The 21,043-nt window shown below is 39.7% G+C and overlaps 2 gene segments (V, D, J or C); one reads left to right on the top strand and one right to left on the bottom strand.

The window, feature by feature from the left end:
• LOC122487723 overlaps positions 1-21,043 on the bottom strand; it is a 190,485-nt gene that overhangs the window by 67,822 nt on the left and 101,620 nt on the right.
• LOC122487722 lies at positions 144-14,767 on the top strand. The segment is given in 4 exon segments: positions 144-545; positions 9,024-9,353; positions 12,456-12,503; positions 14,500-14,767. Coding segments are annotated over 3 exon segments (336 nt in total).

The raw sequence follows: 21,043 nt of genomic DNA, 5'->3' as shown, positions 1-21,043 counted from the left end.
TATTTTTGTTTTTGAGAAAGAGAGAGGGAGAGACAGAATCTGATACAGGCTCCAGACTCTGAGCCATCAGCACAGAACCCGACATGGGACTGGAACTTGGGAAAGGTAAGATCATGACCTAGGCCAAAGTCAGACACTCAACCGACTGAGCCACCCAGGTGTCCCTCCTGGTAATTTAAATGAGTAGTTGGATGACAAGTTACTCCCAATCTCTCTCTCTCTCTCTCTCTCCTCTTTTTACTTGTGCTCTAATTGTTTCCATTTTCTATCAGCACTTTCTGTAATTACTGCCTCCTTGGAAAACAGAGATTTTTATCAACTAATCTGAGAAAAACTTATAAAATGTCAGACGCCATGAAGCCTATATTCAAGGACTTCCAAGGGAGTCCAGAAGATCAAATTGCCAGGACAAGGTTTCTACTTGCCGGTCATGCCATGAGGCTCAGGACAAGGCTGACGTTTTTGTAGAAGCTCTAACCAGTGTGATGAATCAGGCTGGATCAAGATATTTGCAGAAGGAACTAAGCTCATAGTAACCCCCCCGGGTAAGTAACTTTGTTCTACTTTGATCGTGTGAATAAAAAACCAAGAGATGCTTTTTAGAGAAAACAAATGATCTATATGATCAAGTCAGCATACAGAGAGTCATTTTGCAGCTACTGGAAACTCTGTATGGAAATGAATTACTTTGAAAATGGCTTATTTACTTACCTGCTTGCAAGTAAACTGAAATTCTATGTTTTGACAATACGCACATGCACAAATAGACCAAGGCTTGAAATTAAAATTATTTTTAGGATGGTGTCTTTAAACCCTTGGTGTGAGTTACGGGTTCAAGATGCTCTTCTTATAGATGGTCTCTTTAAGAGAAACACTTTGATTAAGTACCTCTAGTATGAATTCTTAATGAGTAGTGCTTCTTTCTCTAATAACCTGCAAAATCTGTGATTGCTTTGGATCTCACCCTTAACGCAGTGCAAAAATTTTTACTCTTACAGTAATTGACCATAAAACATCAACAACCCCTCTTATTTTATTACTCTGGCTTCTTAGAGGGCAGGGTAAGACTATTAAAAATCCGTGCCATTGCGAGTCTTGTGATATTTCTTAGAGATGGTCCAGTTGAATGGAACTATGAACTCAACAAATCATTTTAGCTCCACAGTCCATGAAAAGAGTCTGTCTGCAGGGCTTTACGTTTTCATTTGTTCATTTGTTGTCTCAGCAAACACTTATTGAACACAGTTTCTATGCTGGATGCTAGAAAAGGGATAAAGAAGACACAACCCCCAAACTCAAAAAGCTTCTAGTCTACAGGGCAACTATTCTATATTGTGGCGTCATTGGGCCCTATGTGTTTTGGCGTGTGGCTGTAGGAGACACAAAACGTCTTGGAATTATGAGCTCTCTTGCTTTTTTAATTTATAATACCTATTGCTTACAAAATCCATACATTTTGTTTTGTGGAATAATTTGATAAAATGGCCTGAAACCATCCCATTAAAGAGAACAATAATATTAGCTAAGATTCACTGAGGGCCAGATACCATGCTGACCAGTTTCAGCGCCTTATCTCATTCATTCCTCAACAGCCCTATACAGAAAATCCTCTTTTTCCAAATTTGCAGATGGAGAAATTAAGGCTTGAAGAAGTTCAGTTATTTGCCTTAACTCACATGGCTTATTACTATGGCATAGAGGGGGATCCAATAGAGACTTGTCCATTCCAAAATGCATGGTCTGGACCATGATGTGATATTAGAAACATGAAGCCATGTTTTTATAATCTGATATTTACTCATCTGCAGCCTCACTTTTTAAATAGATTCTTTAGTTGAATGCTTAATTAGTAATAGCTCAATTTGTATTACTCCTCATGCAGAAAATGATGCTTTTGCTTCTAATCATGGCATTATAATTGCCTCTCTCCTCCACAAATGATCGAATAAGTCATGTTGAATACACGTTCAAAAATTGGATTTTCAAAATGTGATTCTTAGGGTATTGCTATAAAATGACAAGTCCTTTCCACACCATCACCTTCAGTCTTCTTTCCACATCGGCATCAAGTGTGCCGGAGACACTGACTGGGGCAGGAGAGCTGGAGCAGGTGACCTACAAGCAGGACTCGGCCGCATGACCCAAAGCGGCCTTTCCGTTCAGGCCGGGACAGCGGCAGAAAGACCAGACCAGATAGGATCCTCTGATGAACAGCTCAGGACTTTAGATGAGTTCCCTGGAAACTCTTGGGGTAATTTCAAGTTCAAATAGGTAGTCTTTCAGGAATAAGTAAGTTTAGAGATCATTATTAATATTTCAGACTCTGTAACAACTCATCTGGTCTACTATCAGGGGCGACAGGATTCTGGAAAGAACTTTACAATCAGACAAGATAACTACCCCCTCAATATGTAGAAATTTAAAAAAAAAACTATAAAAATATTGAACACTCATTTATTAAATACTTTTTGGTTCCTCTTTGAAAACAAAAGAAATGATAACTGCAAGTTATACTCCGGTAAAAGAAGGGATATCATACAAGAAAACCTTTTAAGGGAAGAGATTTGAGCATCAGGAAAATAGTAAGAAAAGGTAAAATCATACTTTCCAACTTGTGTGACTGAGATGGAAAGACAGAACCAAGCTGACCAGGCAGACAGAGGTCAGTTCCTCAATTCTCGACTGTGTTCATATCTAATGTGCTTTTGTTTGAGTTTCATGTTTGTTTAATGGTAGTGGGGCCCATTTTTATGTCTTTATATAAACCTTGAAAAAATATGGGCACAACCTTAAAACTGGCACAAAGGGAGATTGTATAAAAGCTCTTCAGACAGTGTGATCGGTCTGGCTATTGCGAATCCAAGTGTTCGGTCCTGGCACACTGCTCAGGGTTATAGGAACCTTTTCTTTCCATTCTTAGTAAAGTGCAGGGAGGGGAGATGGTGATGCCAGTGCTGGCTCAGAATTCTAGGATTTGGTCCCAGTATGTTCACAGATAACAGCAGGATCCTTGGAGAGTTTGGAGACTCTGCCCCAATCCTTGGGGTAGTTGCCACCTGATCTAGCGTGGAGGACATTCACAAGGAGCTAACTGGCTAGAGCAACTGGGGGTTTCTAAGGGCGGGGGATATGTTAGAGCCATTTGGGATTTCGGTCTTGAACGTCTTGTAAAGTTTGTGTATCTTATTTATTTAATTCCAAAAATAATCAATGGAAAAGAAGGAATAAAATATTGCTGAACTTTCATTTTGTCAAAGGATGATTACTATCAAGTATCAAAATATTTAACTGCATAAACATATGCAAGAACGTTAAGCTAGGTTTTCCCCCTCTAAATGCAGTATACTGTATTTGTTCATTCTTCGTTAGCCTTAGAGGTGAAATTTTGCCTGATGAGGGAGAACATCTCACACAGATGTTTCCAGAGCACTAGGTCTCATCAAATAAAAATTTTTCAAGAATTTTCATAAAGGTGGTAAAACACTGAAAAAATGAAAGAAGTGATGTGGTTTTTTCCCACAATAGTTGTGATCGTAGGCACAAATGAATTCATAAACCGAAAAGCAAGTTTTTGGTCCTCTTTTTTCCAACTGACTACACAATCCATGTAAATTCTAGCAATCCAATTAAACAATGGTGACAGACGTATAATGCATGGAGTCCTGAAAAGTGTGTTTTAGAGGAGTGTGGTGCAGAGAAAAATCTAGACTATGACTCTGGATCTATCACTTTCTGTATAACCATTCCTTAGCGTTTAGATTTTGATTCAGTCACTATTGTTTTCTTAAAATTATAAAAATAATACATGTTCATTATGAAAATAAGAACAGAGAAAAAAATAATGAAAACATTGAAAAAGTTTAGTGACACTTATTACTGCTAATATTTGCTATATTTCCATCCATTGATTCTGTCCCTGTAACAACCATCTCAGGTGGATGTTACAGGGACTAAATGAAATTAAATATGTCAATAGGAACCATAAAGGTTGGGACATGGTCAGTGATAAAAAAAAATGTCATTTCAAATTACCATCCCTGGGAGTTCTTTATATTATCAGGAGTACAGAAAAATACGTTAATTACCATCTAGTCTATAGGTCACTTTCGAACAAACGGTTTAATTTGCAGGATGCTTTCAATTTCTATGGCTCATTGTCACCTGTTTCTAAAAATGATGATAATGGAATAAGCATACCTCCACTATTGCCTGCCAGAACATAAGGTGATCTCTCATTTTTCAGTGGAAAGACCCAGACGTAAAATAAAAAGAGAAGAGATTGCGCAACCTGAATATATAAGCTTGCAAGTGGTACAGATAAAAAGCCATGTATTCCCTTGTATATTTAATATCTTAATTGAATTACACCTACAAAGTTAAAAATGATATCAGTACAAAATAAGTTGAGAAATACAGCTTTTTGTGCCCTCACATTTCATCAAAAATTTTGTTCAAACTCTTCACATGCGTCTAAAATGTATACTTTCGAGCACATTTCTGAGCCATCTCAGGGTCCCAGTGTCTGTTTTGGGATTTCCTTATGATGATTTCACCAAATATTTTATCTGAAAAAAAGAAAAAATTACCCACTTACAAAATTTTTAAAAAGCGTTGTTTTCATTTACTCTGTTACTCTATATTTGTGCAATGTAAACATAAAGGGTAGAGACTTTGTTCCCAAGTACTGTTTACCAAATCCATGTTAAAGTTCTTTATTGTCTTTTACCAGTGCTACCTCTAAAACGAGCATTGGGTTTATTTCAGGGTGACACCTTGTTTAAGGAGTATAGTCTGATCAAAGTAGAGCATTCGAAGAGCATCCTTTAAAACGAGAGGTTGCCCAGGACCGAAACATAAGACAACCCCTGTTTCATGAGGGATGATGTTGGGAACGAAAGCTTCACCTCATGTCCCAGCATTTCAGTGTGTTTGAATTCTGCTTGTTTTGTGTTTGTATCGCAGAGCGGGATTTGCCAACATCTTCTCTCAGTTTTCATTTCACCTTCGAGTTAGATTTGCAAAACTATCAACCTCTGAAGCTGCAAATGAAACAAACCCTAACGCACAAATCATTTCTCATTTATTTCAACTGCCTATTTCCAAAATCTATTTGAGAAGGCCTAAAATAGAATACACAAGTACAGTGAGGCCATGGAATAAAAAGAGAGGATCAAAAGCACTATGGAGAGCAGACTAAAAAGGTCTGGGATTTCCTAACAGAAAGCACAGGGTAAAATTTAATGTTCAAAAGTAGGAAAAAATGTGGTGGAGTCCATACTTTATATTATCTAGTAAAATGAAGATCACCAAATTTTCATATTTATTATGTGTTTCCCGCCATAAAATGAGAAAAGGACTTCAATGCGTGAGTCCTTTAGGAGGAATGTGAAGTGAAATAGCGAACATTACTTTCCAGATCCATCTTCTAAAATGAAGAAATGGTCTTTAAACAAAAGCATTTCATGCTACTACCGCTGCATCATTACTGGGGGCACCATGACACTGAATGTCATTCACAGATGGTGACCTTCAACAGACACACTCAGGCACCAACAAGTTTGGCCTTCATGCTCATATTTATCAGAAAAATGTTTAAACTTTTTAAATATAGCTAGACCTTTAAATAAAGTTAGAAATGTCATACATTTGAAATACATTTTTGTCTATAGACTCTGAGTCTAAAGCTCTCTCTTGGCCAGCAAGAGAGCGGATGCAGGATTAAAATGCGAGAGATGGCTCATGTCCGGGAAAAGACACGAGCCCCGAATAAGGATCCTTGCCCTGTATTTATTAAGATCAGAAGGCTTACAAACATGATGGACGTGCACAAAGAGACAATGAAACTGCGAACATTAACTCATGGCCATGAGGGAAAGGGGGGTTTGAAGATATATGGGGTTTGGGGTTTGGGTCAATATAAAGCAAAATCCTGGCGCTGGGCAGATGGGCAGATGGTTGTTAATGGCAGACAGGAGGTGCTATGTCTGCTTATCTTAGCTACCCTAGGGGCTAAGACAGAGCCTGTAACCTCAGGGTTAAGAAGGCACCTTTTCTTTTGCTAATCAGCTCTGCCCTGGGCAGTATCACCTCCAACACACCAGTCTATAGTCCTCTGTACCTTTTTACCTAATTCGGCCCTTCCCTCCTGTGAAAGCAGCTTTCTGCGATAGTACTAAATTGGGGGGCATTTTGGTCCTGAATACCTAATCTTGCTTACCTCATATATTTTTGTATTGGGGGCCTTTGCTCCCCTCTCTATCCTGGGGGCCTTGGCCCGGCCCTACTTTATTCTGGGGGCCTAATCTTATCTACCCAAGCTTGGGTGTGAGTAACCTATGGCTTTGTAATTCTTTATGCCTTGTTAGCCCATTGGTGCATGCCCAGGGAATTCCTAAACTTATTCCCCACACATTTTAAATATGAAATAGCTGTAATTATTTGTTTAATAAAGGAAAAATTTTAAAAAGTAGAACAGAATTAGATCAACATCAATATGCAGGTTCGAAGTATCACCCTTGCAAATTGAAAATGTAGTTGACACTTTAAAATTTATTTTAAATTTAATAAATTTAATTTATTATTTAATTAAATATATATTATTAAATATAAATTTAATAAATTTAATTTATTATTAAATTTAATTTAATTTAATAAAATTAATTTATTTAAATTTATTTAAAATTCATATGGATGCATCTTAAAATATAAATAACTCAGGCAACTTAACTCAAATGTATTTTATGGTTATGAAAATAAATGTATATAAATCTACCAGACAGGCTTATTTATTTTAGAATCTGGTTTCTATTTTTGCATCATAAAAATGATCTTCATCATAAAAATCACTGTTAACAGGTTTAAAAAAGAATGTTGAAGGAAAAACTATGTAAGATAATTACCCAAAATACAGGCATGAGCCATATATAATCAAATGGATGCTTTAATGCTCAGTTAATTATTCCATTGAGAAAATTGTGGAAGTTCAAGATTCATTTTATCTTGAAAACAGTAAAAGATCAAGAATTTGGTTAAGGAAAAGGGACAGAGGGTAAAAACAGTATGCTACCATCCAGAAATTTATCAAGTTCATCATTTGATTTTTGAGTTCTTCACTATAATGAATCAGAAGCGGTCCAATAAAAAAACCCACATTTTTTTTCATTTCATTTCAAAACCCACATTTCATTTCAAAAATGAAAATTAGTTTCTTTAATATATTGACTAGAGGCTAAAGTCATTTAAATATCATGTACAATTGAAAAATTAATCTTGTCTATCTAACATGCTTTTTACACTAAAAACAAAGTATGTGGTTGGCGAAATATACGATGTCTTACTGTTATAATCAATAAAATACATATGCACTACAAGCAAGATGTGTAAACTTAAAAGAAGCACATTATAGGGGTGCCTGGGTGGCTCCGTCAGTTAAGCATCCGACTTCAGCTCAGGTCATGATCTTGCAATCCATGAGCTCGAGCCCCACGCCGGGCTCTGTGCTGACAGCTCAGAGACTGCAGCCTATGTCGGCTTCTGTGTCCTCTCTCTCTGCCCCCAACTCACTCGCATTCTGTCTCTGTCTCTCTCAAAACTAAATAAACATTAAAAAAAAAAAAAGAGCACATTATGACCTAATTCTACCCACAGCCTAAATAAGAACTCATCGTTTGCTTACTGAGTTAGTATAAAAGTTAGGAGCTTAGCTACACAGGCAGAAATTCTCAAGAATCTTTTTTTCTAAAAAAAAAAAAAAAAAAAAAAAAAAAAAAAAAAAAGAAAAAAAAGAGAGTATATTAAGAGCCCCCCCAAAAGATTTTTTTTTCTGTTCTTCTCAAATGAACTCTTTTCTTAAGAAATTGCCCTTTGAATTATTAAACTAATACCAAACTAGCCCAAAGAGAATATCAGTAAAGCACCTGCATTTCAGTTGGAAATCAATTTTAAAATGGTTCCAACATTTATATTTATAACCATTAAATCAGCAGTAAATGTATCAAGTAACGTACCAACATTCAAATGACATGTCCTTGAAAACTATGATTTTTGTTATATGTTTTGACATTATGTCTGCAGGAAACTCTGGAATCATAACAGGTAACATCACACCAGTTACATATTATTCAGCCAGTGAAATCACCAAATATTGTGAGTTACAAGTTCAGCAGCTTTCTAGGACAGATTCAACTTAGAGGGGAGACTCCGAGAGTCAAAATATGGTGTTCTCTTGGTCATATATAAACTTCAGATGAAATGCTAATAGGAAATAAGCTTTCAGTGAACATTTTCCACAGCAAAACAAAAGTTCTGATAAGGGTGTTACTTGATAAGGCTTTAATATAAAAGCATTTCTGAAAACAATCAATTTTGAAATAGCACTTTTGGATATATTGCGACTTTGTTTCTAAATTCAAGGTGTTGTAAATAATTTGGAAGTGCAGCTTTAAACATTGCCTTACACGAAGTCCTGACATGATTCAGAAGTGAAAGCCAGATGTTCTATAATTTTTTTTAATGTTTATTTATTTTTGAGAGAGAGACTGAGTGCAAGCAGGGAAGGGGCAGAGAGAGAGGGAGACACAGAATTCGAAATGGGCTCCAGGTTCTGCGCCGAGCCCCACGCCGGGCTCGAACTCAAGAACTGCGAGATCACAACCCAAGGTGAAGTCCGATGCTTAAGTGACTGAGCCACTCAGGGTCAACTCGATAGGTTGTCAAGTACGCCTGGAAATATTTCCCATTCAAACAAGCGATTGTGTACTGTTTAAAAAAATTCCATGTTTTAATCCCGACTCTGCCACTTAGTAGCTGTGATTTTGGGAAAGTTATGTAACCTCTTGAACCTCTTTTTCCCATGAAAACTAAGAAGGTAAGCAACTCAGAACCATTGTGGAGGAAAGGCCACCATAAGCACTAATTCTATGGCAACTTTTCCTTCCTTTTACTATGTGCCAGGTGGTTCCAACCACACAATGTTTCCATTTCTCTAACAATAGCTTTAACTGCTATTCCATTTTCTCCAACAGATAAAAGCCCTGATGAAGACACTTCCCCCAAGCCCACGATTTTTCTTCCTTCACCTGCTGAAAGAACACTCCATAAGACTGGAACATATCTTTGTCTTCTTGACGATTTTTTCCCTGATGTTATCAAGGTAGATTGGAAAGAGAAAAATGGCAAAACAATTCTGAAATCCCAGCAGGGAAACACCATGAAGACTAAGGACACATACATGAAATACACCTGGCTGACTGTGACAGAAAAGTCAATGGATAAAGAACACACATGTATTGTCAAACACGAGAAGAATAAAGGAGGGGTTGATCAAGAGATTCTGTTTCCTTCAATAAACACAGGTATGTGTGTATATACCAGTAACCCTTTTGTCAAAGGAAATATCCCACCTTTGCTGTCAAATATTAATGAAAAGAAACAAATAGAAATCTTTCTTAAATGTTGTTACTTTTAATGGTAGCATAAATGTCCTGCTATTTCCCCATAGAACTAAAATAGTATTGACTTTGTAACATACAAAAAAAAAACCAAGAAAAATTCATTTAGCCTTTCTGACCTCAATTTCATAAACCAAAATGTTAAGGTGATATTTTAGCGTCATTATATGAATTACATGAAACAGTACATGCAAAAGCACCTAGCATCCTCCCAAACAATAAACGCTCGAAAGAGAGTCCACTTTTAAGGATTGTACTTGATGAGGAAATTAGAACAATTATACATATTTAGGAATGTTCTACTCAGCAAAGTCCCTCTCACTTTAATCTTGCTCTACTCGAAGTATAACCCATAAACAATGAGTCATAGGCGACAAAATGCTGTTCATTTGGTGGAGACAGATCACGCTCAACAAAAATAGTAAATTGGTTGCTGAGGTTTTAGTATGGTCTTCTGTTTCTCATATTTGAATTTTACATACCACTCTAAGGTGAAATTTGGTAAGTAAAGACTGTGTGAGGCTAATGTATACAAATATTCTTCCATTCTACACAATGGATGTATTTCTACCGCTGGGAAATGCTGCCCAGCAAACACTGCAGAACGAGTGTGTGCCAGGCCTGGAAAGGATGCAGGATGGACCACTGTCCCCAGGAGGATCACTACCGTAGAGTGAATACACGTTTCCTAATCACTCACGGTCACTTGTGATTCAGCCATGGTGTCCCGTAGGATCACCATTGGTACAAATGCTGATCATTTTTCGATAGCGTGGGCACCCGGCTGTGATCCAATAACCTCTAGACTCAGAAGTCAAGTCCTGAGCCTTGACATAACAGACCAAGGCCCCAGAGGGCCCACTGGACAGAACCAGTTTGTACCTTTCCCTGTGGTTACCAAGCCCTTTGGAAGCAGGGGGAACACGCACGTAACTAAATGTGCAAAGACCTTTGCTGTGTATCGCTTGAAATTGGATCCTTAGTGTTTCCAATGATCAAATTAGGGTTGAACACTTATCTCTGCTTTCTCCCTGGCTGTGATGAAGAAATACAATCATGTCAGTGAAAATGCTTGCTTTTGAAAATATAACATGAATGCATTTATTCATGTTATTATTGTATTTATGTGCATCCTCTCCTAAAACTAACTGAAGTAAGAGTGCAAACAGCCCTAATTTTTAAAAATTTCTACAGCTACGAAACAGAGAGGAGGCAAATGAGCAAAGCACAAGTTTAATGTAACCACTGTCATCCTTTAGATGTTGGTTTTTATAGTGATGAAAGTAAAATAGAGTAAGTTCCATGGTGACGATTATCGAAAAGGGAGAAGTTCCTATTTGTGAGATGTGTTTTACTTGGCACTTAATTTTGGAAACGCATGTCTCCCAAGGTCTTCTCAATGGAACAGAGCTAATGAGGGTATTTCTGTTAATGCCATTCTACAGCAAATTTTTAATGCTGATTCTAGTAAGGTTTTTTTGTTGTTTTTGTTTTTGATGAAAGCTAAAAATATATAGAACATGGAAACATGAATACATGAAATGATTTGGAAGAGATAAAACTATATGGTCTAAGTTTTCAACCAACCTTGATTGAGAAAGTGAACCTAGGGTACACACACACAGATTTTAATTTGGAAAATTGTTACCTTAATGTCTCTACCTCAATCAATTCATGGTGATAAGAGATTTTTCCTTTTCTTTTAATGAGTAGAGCTACTGTATGGAAAAGAAAGAGACTTTTAAGACACTTTAAAGTCCATTTTTGAGGGTATTTTAACATGTAAACGTGATTATACAAACATTTTTATTCCTGTGATTTACCCCAAAGCCTATAGCTCAATTTAGAATGTAAGAGCGCCCAAAACAAGATGGTGTGGAGTGAATAATTTGCATGCCAGAACCGTATCTGTATGGACAAGGACTCATCAAGCAGAAAAAGGATAAACCAAAACATGTTGGGACTGTCTGTCCGTCCAGCCAACAGTCGATGATCTTTTTAAGGGATTTTGTCTTTCTATGTAACTTCAGCTTTTTTTTTTTTTTTTTTCGCAGTAGAGAAATACAACCCTCCCCTCAGGTTTTATCTATTCAGAAAACTATGATTACTTGGCCAATCTTTCAGTGCGCACTGAAACGCTGAGCTTTTGCTTTAGCTCATCTAACCCCCCACAACTGCCGTTTGAGTGCTGGCTCAGCCAGTTACTGGCATGGCTCTGGTCAAGTTAGTTAGACTCTCTAAACCTTATTTCCTGTTGTGTAACATGGAGTCCTCCAAATTCAGCTCACATCGGTGTGACTGGGGGATCAGATGAGATAATGCACGTGAACCTTTCACACAGGGCCTGGCACAGTCGTAATCACTGGATAGGTACCGGCTTTTATTAGCATTGCTGTCACACCCACGCACACCACGGGGGCGTGCATGGTTTGGAAAGGGAGGGCCTCTTGCCTTTACTTAGGTGAATTTACCTCAACCAGACTCCTTCCGACGTGTAAAATTCTCCTGTGGAGTCTAGGGTTAGATGAATTCATTTTGTACCAACTCTGCATGTCTGCCGTGGGTGCTGAGGATTGCCCAGTATTCACTATTTCCGGTTATTTTTCCGGTCAACAAGTACTTATAGAACACCTACGTTGAGGCAGGCTCTGTGCTAGGAGCGGTGAGCGCAGAAGGAAAACAAGATAGTCTCAGACATTACCTTCTAGTTGTGAGGAAAAAAAAATGCATCATTCATGAACTTCAACATCTTCATGTGCGGAAATAGAGTATGTGAATCGATCTACTGAATTACATAGTAACGGAGCAATCATTCCAGAAATTGTGGGGATCATATATGTCTAGGCTCTCTCCTCTTGGTTGACAAATTGTATGTATGTATGTTTGTATGTGTGTTTGTATGTGTGTATGTCTGGAAGTATCTATCTATCCATCCACCCACAACTCAGACACATGTCAAATAATGGATATGAACAATTGAATAATACCTTCTCTATTTTCTTTTAGAACTCCCTGCTATTAATTCTACAGAAGCTTCGCTGAAAGATGAAAATGGTAAGTTTTTGTATGTGTGTGCCTTTATGTTATGCTATAGCATTTTTTCCTCCCAATCAACTTAACTGTTGAACTTCCCGGACTTCAGGTAGAAATCTCAAAATGGCAGGATCTTGCAAAATAGACTGATAATTTAAGTCAGTCCATAGTTTCCCAGGAGCCATCTTCACATCTTTGTGGGTTTGGGATTGAGGGGACTATATAATTTAGGGGTGCAGTGAGGGGCTCCGAAGTCTTTCAGCAACAGATTTCACTCATTTCTGTGGTCCTTGTTTCTACTGTCTGAGGAAAACAGGATATTGAGTTGCTTTTTTTTTTTTTTAAGTCTTTGTTTTTGTTCATAGTTAATAACATGAACTGACATTAAGAGGTTCTTGTACAGAAGGCATTGTGTTACTGTGAGTGCATTTTGTTTAATTCTCCTAATACTCACTATGAAGGATTTCATTCACATTTTACGCATGAGGGCAATGAGCTAAAATGAACTAAGTCCCTTGCACCACACCGCACAGCGGGATCTGAGGCCTCAACATGGACCATCTCAGTCAACAATTGATGTGCTTACTTAGTTTGCTATTCTGCCTGTAAGATGTAGTCACAGAGCAAGAAATCCCAAAGCCAGGCACCCGTGGGGATGGGTGTGAGTGCAGGGCTTCAAGGGCCACAGACTGGACTTTAACCCCAGTCTTTTAATTATTTGTGCATGAATATGGGTACATTACTTGCATTTTCTGAGCCAGCCGGGAATAACACGAACAACACCTCAGTTATGAAAGACATAGGGTCACATGTGGCAAATGTCTAGCATAGGGTATCTCATTTACCTGATGCATGGTAAGTACTGGTTTCTGGCCCTTTCTCCCATGTACGTATAAGAAAGTGACGAGGCGCATTGTCTCCAGCCCTGCCGATCTGCCTTCCATGTCCAATATCGAGGGGCCTCTGGACCTTAGGTAACATATTACCTGACCAAAGGCGTGGAGCTATGAACACATCATCTCTCAGGGTCCCTTTCCACACACCAAGGGCTAATGATTCTGGAGTTCTTACTCTTTGGAGACTACTTTTTTCCACTTTATTTCATTTTATTATTATTTTTAAAAAATTTTTATTTAAGTTCCAGTTAGTTGACATGCAGGGTAAGAGTAGTTTCCGGTGCACAATATAGTGAGTGGTTCAACACGTCCATACATCACCCGGTGCTCATCACAGCCAACACCCTCCACTAAAACCTCCCTTCCAACCTGCTATGAACACAACCAAATTTCCATGGACTGTACCGTTAGTAGGAACTTCATTAACGAACAATGTGTGATGACTAAGGTGCTTCTAAATCAGCAATTTATCTTTACACATGTTCTTAACTGTTTGTTGGGGGTATTTGTAACCTGTGGAGGTGCAGAATCAGAGTAGGTAAGAATGTGTTCTCGAACATTATGTTGCTGGGATTAAAATCTGGCTTGTATTTACTAACTGTATGACATCAGATAAATTACTTCTCTGTCCTCAATTTATCTGTCAAATGGGAATGAAAATAATAATCTCCTAGGTTATTGAAAACTTAAGTAAGATTAAAGCTTTGCCCTCAAAACTCTCAAATAAAATGTTTGGTATTTAGTTAGTGGTTAATGCATATTAGCTATTATGGTAACTTATAGACATGGTGGGGGTGAAGAAATGGCAAAAGCTACTTATCACGAATGCTTTTTGCAGGGTGACTCATTCATCTAAAACATAACCTTGCTTTTTAAGACTTTGGAATGTACTAAGTGAATTTCACAGAAGTTGTTGATTCACTTGACCCGCAAGCTGGATTCTGGGTTGTCTTGGTGGTGGTGGTAGGGGTGACAGTGGTATAGACGTTTACTGTTGGGTTGGGTTGGTGCAGGAAAGTCACTTCCACCCAGGTCATCAGAATTGCATAATACGACCTACCTCCCATTAATAAGTCCTAGCCTTTCAAAACAACAGGTGAAACTAAAATAGCTTCTTTTAGACCCCCTACAGCTGCAGCTAGTGACCAGCTCTGCCTACTACACCTACGTCATCCTCCTCGTCAAGAGCGTGGTCTACACCATCATCATCGCCTACCGTCTGCTTGGGAGACCAGCACTCTGCCGCAATGAGAAGAGTTCCTAACTTCTCATTGGAGCCCAAGGCTCCACTTTTCTTTACTGGCTACTGTCGCTAACGGTGTCTGCTGAGGCTCTAGCGGGGCTTTCTTTCTGGGTTTGGGTTATTTCAGTTCACATGTCTTTTTCTATGTGTCATCATTTTTTTTTTAATTTTTTTTTTCAACGTTTATTTATTTTTGGGACAGAGAGAGACAAAGCATGAACGGGGGAGGGGCAGAGAGAGAGGGAGACACAGAATCGGAAACAGGCTCCAGGCTCCCAGCCATCAGCCCAGAGCCCGACGCGGGGCTCAAACTCACGGACCGCGAGATCGTGACCTGGCTGAAGTCGGACGCTTAACCGACTGCGCCACCCAGGTGCCCCTCTATGTGTCATCATTGCAGAACAGGCTTACAAACCGCCGGGCAAACAGGAAATGTCACTCTGCACCAAGAACAGAGTCTGCCACGAGTCAGGGGCGGGGCCGGGGGGCACCCACGGGGGCTTCAGCACCGCTCTCTCCTTCACGCCCACCAGCCCGTCAGCCACCCAGCACCCTCGCCTCTGAGTACCGCTGGCGTGCAGCTTCCATCGCGGCCCTGGGGCTCTGTATCCAGATAACTGCCTGGAGGTCTTTTATTTTACATACATGGAAGCCTTCATCCTTGCTGCTTGAACTTTGTGCTGTTTTTCATAATAGGCACAATAAAAACAATCAAAAGCCTACATTTGCCTCTGTGTGTTTTCATTCGGTGAAATATTACTGAGAGTCCAAGGCCATGGACAGCATGGCAACTGAGCCTCCACATTCAGCATTGATGTAATAATCATGGTCAATTCCATATTTCTAACTCTTTCCCTGAGAGAGTCCTTGTGATGCCTTCTTTGGGGGCACTGGTCCCAGGGGAGCCACAGCCAGCAAAGGTGCCAGGTTATTTCTCCTTCCAAGGGCAGCAGATTCAGACTCACTTGGTTTAAGACATTCTGGTGGTGACACTATCACATGTCATGTGACTGGCGGGTGTGTCAGACCTGGACCTGTGTCACACGTGCACCATGTTTCCTGATGTCACAAGAACCGCATGAGAGCTGCACTAACACTGGATAGGTAGGGTGGTGGAGAGGTTAAGTGCTTGGACTCTGGACCCCAAGTGCCTGGGTTTAAATCTTGGGTCTATAGCTATTTGAATTCCCTGTGCCTAATTTTCTCATTTGTTAAATGGACTTACAGTGACACATCTCCTGGGGTTGTGTGGATGCGATGAGTTAATTGTGCTGGGCACACACAAGTCCTCAAAAGCATTAACATCTACTGTTAGCAGCTCTAGTTTAGAAATAATAGAGAACACATCCTCACATACACACACACACACACACACACACACACGCAAATTATGTGCTGACATTTACATGCAATACCGTAGTGCCATTTACAACAATCCCAAATGAACTCAAATGCCCAATAAGAAAGCAAAAAAATAAACTAAATGATGTTGTAGGATGGATTATTATGCATTTACCAAAAAGTGTATACTGGTAAAGAAATGGAAAATTAATCAGAGACTGTCACCGAAGGGGCGGCTGGCTGGCTCAGTCTTGATCTTGGGGTCATGAGCTGGAGCCCCACACTGGGTGTAGAGATTACTTAAATAAATAAAAACTTAAAAAAAAAAAAAGAAAGTGCTGTTGAAGAAGTATTCATGGCAGGACCATACTAAAATTGTTAGATTATACCTTCACACGGTTCCAAAAACCAAAACACTCTAAACATCGAACTAGGAAATCTTGCTTCAACCACGGTCTCTACCTCCTCACCTCTTTCAGGGTCACAATTTTGTTTCTTGGGCATCTTTCCAGTTTTAATGTATACAAATATGAATTTACATACAAAATTAATAAATGCATACAGATCTAATGTTCTTCCTTCTAACACACAGGCAGAACACAACTTACATTATTCTGCACTTCTCACTTACACATCCTTGGGCCCTTTCTATGTCAGTATACAGGGACACTTAGCGGCACAGTATTTCGCTAGTGAATGTTTACCTTATAAAATACTTTCTAAGATCAGTACCCTGTGATCGACCAATGGATTGTTTCCTACCATTTGCTATTTTAAAATATGCTAAATTGGGGCGCCTCAGTGGCTCAGTCCATTGAGGTCTGAATTCCGCCCAGGTCATGATCTCACGGTTCCTGCGTTCGAGCCCCGTGTCGGGCTCTGTGCTTACAGCTCAGAGCCTGGAGCCTGCTTAGGATTCTGTGTGTGTGTGTGTGTGTGTGTGTCAAAAATAAATAATAAAAAAATTAAAATATGCTGAAATTATAATATTGTTTTATGTCACTTTGGACATGTGTACTGGTCATTTTGATAGTTATTGGTGTCTTGCCATCATGTGAGTACCACAGTGTAGGTGAATGTCAGAACAGTGCAGTCAAACATCAGGGTTTTGCTAATCTGACAGGTGAAAAATAATATTGCATCATGGTTTTAATTTGTTTTTCTCTCATGAGTATAGCCATCTTTTCATATATTGAGTTTATTTACATTTCTTTTTTTTTGTGCAATATTTGCCCACTCCTTTGACTATGATTTTTTACTGAGTAATAACACTAAGAAATATGACACTCATTTATATTTGTGTGTTTATTTCTACAAACATGAGTGTAAAACAAAATGTTCAATGTATGGTAGGTGGGTGAAGAAATAAGTGATTGTTCATTTTTTTCCTTTTCTAGTGAATCCTTTTAAAGTAAAAGTTTTGACATATTAGAATAAAACAATGTCTCATTTAAAATCGGGAAGGATTTTGTGTTTATTTACAATCAGCTTCAGTTCTGTGAAACAGGTGCTTTTGGAGACCAAGTAGAGGTGGAAACAGCACAAGACCCACCAAATACAAAAAAGAAGGAAATTTAATTTTCATCCATTCCTTCATTTTCAGGGATTTCATTAGACCTCTTTAGACCAAATACCTGGGCCTCTAGAGATCTGGAACTGTTTCTGTGTATGGAAAGCACAGAGGCAAAGGGGAGACTAGCAAATGACCCAGAGCCGTGTGGGTTGATTTCAGGGCCGGGCACTCCTAGCCAGTGTCCCCTGTGGCTTCCAATCCCCTCCCTTCCCCAACCTGACCTGGGCAGCCCTGGAGTGCAGACAGGGGAGGGCCGTGGTGCAGGGGACAGTGTGGGGGGCAGGAGGGCGCTGATGCGGAGGTGGGGTTTTCTTTTCTCGGGCTTTTCTTGTCTATGTGCTCTGTCAAATGTGGTTGATTCGTGGAAAATGCTCGAAGTCAAACCGGCCCCCGCTGGTTGGGGCTGTGCAAGGGGTAGTGGGTTTTGTCAGATAAAATAAGGGCAGTTAGACCACAGCCAAGTTTGCTCTTTTCCACAAGGCCACGGCTAATGAAAAGAAAATATCCATCTGCACAGACGTAGGACTGCTGTCAAACATACTCCTAGGCTGTGGTCGAGGGGTTCCCCTGTTTTTTTTTTTTTTAATTTTTTTTTTTTTAACATTTATTTATTTTTGAGACAGAGAGAGACAGAGCATGAACAGGGGGAGGGCCAGAGAGAGAGGGAGACACAGAATCTGAAGCAGGCTCCAGGCTCTGAGCTGTCAGCACAGAGCCTGATGCGGGGCTCGAACTCACAGACCGTGAGATCGTGACCTGAGCGAAGTCGGACACTCAACCGACTGAGCCACCCAGGCGCCCCCCCCTGTTTTATATCAAGTTCATTCCAAGTAGCTGCTTCATGAGTTGGGAATTGTATGACCAGGACTGTTGAGACGCTGAGCCTTCAGTCCAGTCTGATGCCTCTGTTCTGCGGGGAGCAGCCCGCAGACTTCTAGTATCCCGAGCTCCTGTTTTATATCAAGTTCATTCCAGGTATCTGCTTTCTGAGTCGGGAATTGTATGGCCAGGACTGTTGAGATGCTGTTCCTTCAGTGGTGCAGTAGGTTAAACGTCAGACTCTTGATCTTGCTCAGGTCATGATCTCAGGGTTTATAAGTTCTAGCCCCGCACTGGGTGGGCGCTGATGGTGTGGATCTTTCGTGGGATTCTGTGTCTCCTCCTCTCTGGCCCTCCCCATGTGCTTGTGCTCTCTCTCTCTCTCTGTCTCTCTGTCTCTCTCTCTTTCAAAATAAATAAATAGACTTAAAAATTTTTAAACCATTTTAAGACCTCCAGAGATACACATCTTTAATTGCCAAGAGTTCAGGTTCACAAAACTGTAATTGTAAAGTTTTACTTTTACTTCTTGTAGGAGGAAGACCTTTGGTTAACTCGTGGTAACCCATCAAAATGGATGTCCCTTCTGTACTACTGAAAAATTGTATGCAGACTAAGAATTATTATCTACTGCTCCTCTTCCTCCACCTCTTTGCTAAGAAGTTGGCATGTATTTTTTTCAACCGCAAATAACTGTGAGCTTTGGCACAGTCTAATGTACCTAATTTTAAAAATCGCTGTACCCAGTGAATGAGACCGGTGGGGACTTCTTAATGTCAAAGATCCCAGATGGTCATTGTTGTGTGCACAGTGGCCAGAGAGCGCTGCTATAACCACTGTGGGTCATGCCTCATGAGTCTTATATTAATCATACATGTGACTCTGACATTTCACTCTAGAATGATTTCTTTATGAAATATCTCTGAGGAAATAATAAATAATACTTGCTTTCCATTATGTACTTTTCCCCCCTAAAAATAAAGGCAAAGTCTAAATGTCTGAGAATAGAAGAAAAAATTAAATAAGTGTTATATTTCCACAAAGTATGTTGCATCCACTAAAATTATATTTATATAGTTTAGAACAGCATGGGAAATGCAAATTTTATAGAGTAAAGGCAAATATGTAATGAAAAAACAATATAGCATAGAATCATACTTATGATACTAAATACAGTAAACACATATATGAAGATCAGAAAGATGAGAAGAAAATAATAACCAGATGACTTAAATCGGTTCTGGATATTCTAAAATACGTACAGAAAACTGACTTTATAATTTTTAAATTATAATTATTAAGACAGGGTGGAGGGGCGCCTGGGTGGCACAGTCGGTTAAGCGTCCGACTTCAGCCAGGTCACGATCTCGCGGTCCGTGAGTTCGAGCCCCGCGTCGGGCTCTGGGCTGATGGCTCGGAGCCTGGAGCCTGTTTCCGATTCTGTGTCTCCCTCTCTCTCTGCCCCTCCCCCGTTCATGCTTTGTCTCTCTCTGTCCCCAAAATAAATAAACGTTGAAAAAAAAATTAAAAAAAAATAAATAAAATAAAAAAAAGACAGGGTGGAAATAACATTGGCAGTATGGCCACAATGATGTGAAATTTCACACAGAAAACTAGCAGGAGACAAACTGAACTGTCAATACTAATGTGGCTATGGAATTTGAAGGACAGGTTCTTTGCTGTTCTGTGTACAGTTGTTTTTTTTAATGTTTATTCATTTTTGAGAGACAGAGGGTGAGTGGGGGGTGGGGGGCAGAGGGAGAGGGAGACACAGAATCCCAAGCAGGGTCCAGGCACTGAACTATCAGCACAGAGCCCGAGGCGGAGCTCAAACACACAAACCACGAGATCATGACCTGAACCGAAGTCAGACACTTAACCGACTGAGCCACCCAGGCGCCCCTGTGTAGTTTTATATAAAGCATGCATTACTTTCACAATCAGAGAAGGGACAATGAAAGTGAGCAGGGAAGGGAAGGTAGCAGGTTAGGGATAGAACCTACTCACACGCAAAAGAAACTGCTTGCCTCACTTTTGCTTTACTTTTTTCAGATAATACACCTCATATAGGACATTTCTTCTCCTGAGAATGTCTGCCTGCATTGTAGCCAGGAGCAAATCTGATGCAGGAGCATGAATATCAGACAAGATTATGTTCCACTTCTTAACCTCATAAATGTCACACATTTGAGGTTAAAGTTGTGGCAAAATAAATGGATCAAGGTATAGCCGTTGGGAGGTTTCAATTTCCAGCATATTAAACTGCCGTAAATCTTAGAGACACTGAGGCAGATTAAATGCCTTCTCAATTTGAAATGAGTCTCAGGAGGATGGTCATACCAAGTCTTCCTGTTTCTGGGATTCCTTTCCACATGTCAGGCTAATGGCATTTGAGCCACATGCCCTGTAATTATTTGGGCGTCCTAATTGAAGGCAAACTTTTATTTTTTTATTTTTAAATTTTTATTCGAGAGAGAGAGAAAAAGAGAGAACGTGAGGAGGGGAGAGGAGAAGAGGGAGGGAAAGAGAGAGAGAGAGAATCCTAAGCAGACTCCATGCTCAGCACAGAGCCTGACATGGGGCTCCATCCCACGACCCTGGGATCATGACCTGAGCTGAAATCAAGAGTCAGATGTTCAACCGGCTGAGCTGCCCAGGGGCCCTGAAGACAAACTTTTCATTAAAATAT

This window comes from Prionailurus bengalensis, chromosome A2 (assembly GCF_016509475.1).
Source record: "Prionailurus bengalensis isolate Pbe53 chromosome A2, Fcat_Pben_1.1_paternal_pri, whole genome shotgun sequence".
Taxonomy (NCBI): Eukaryota; Metazoa; Chordata; class Mammalia; order Carnivora; family Felidae; genus Prionailurus; species Prionailurus bengalensis.
Note: the sequence above shows the minus strand (reverse complement) of the source record. Positions and strands in the feature narration are given on the sequence as shown.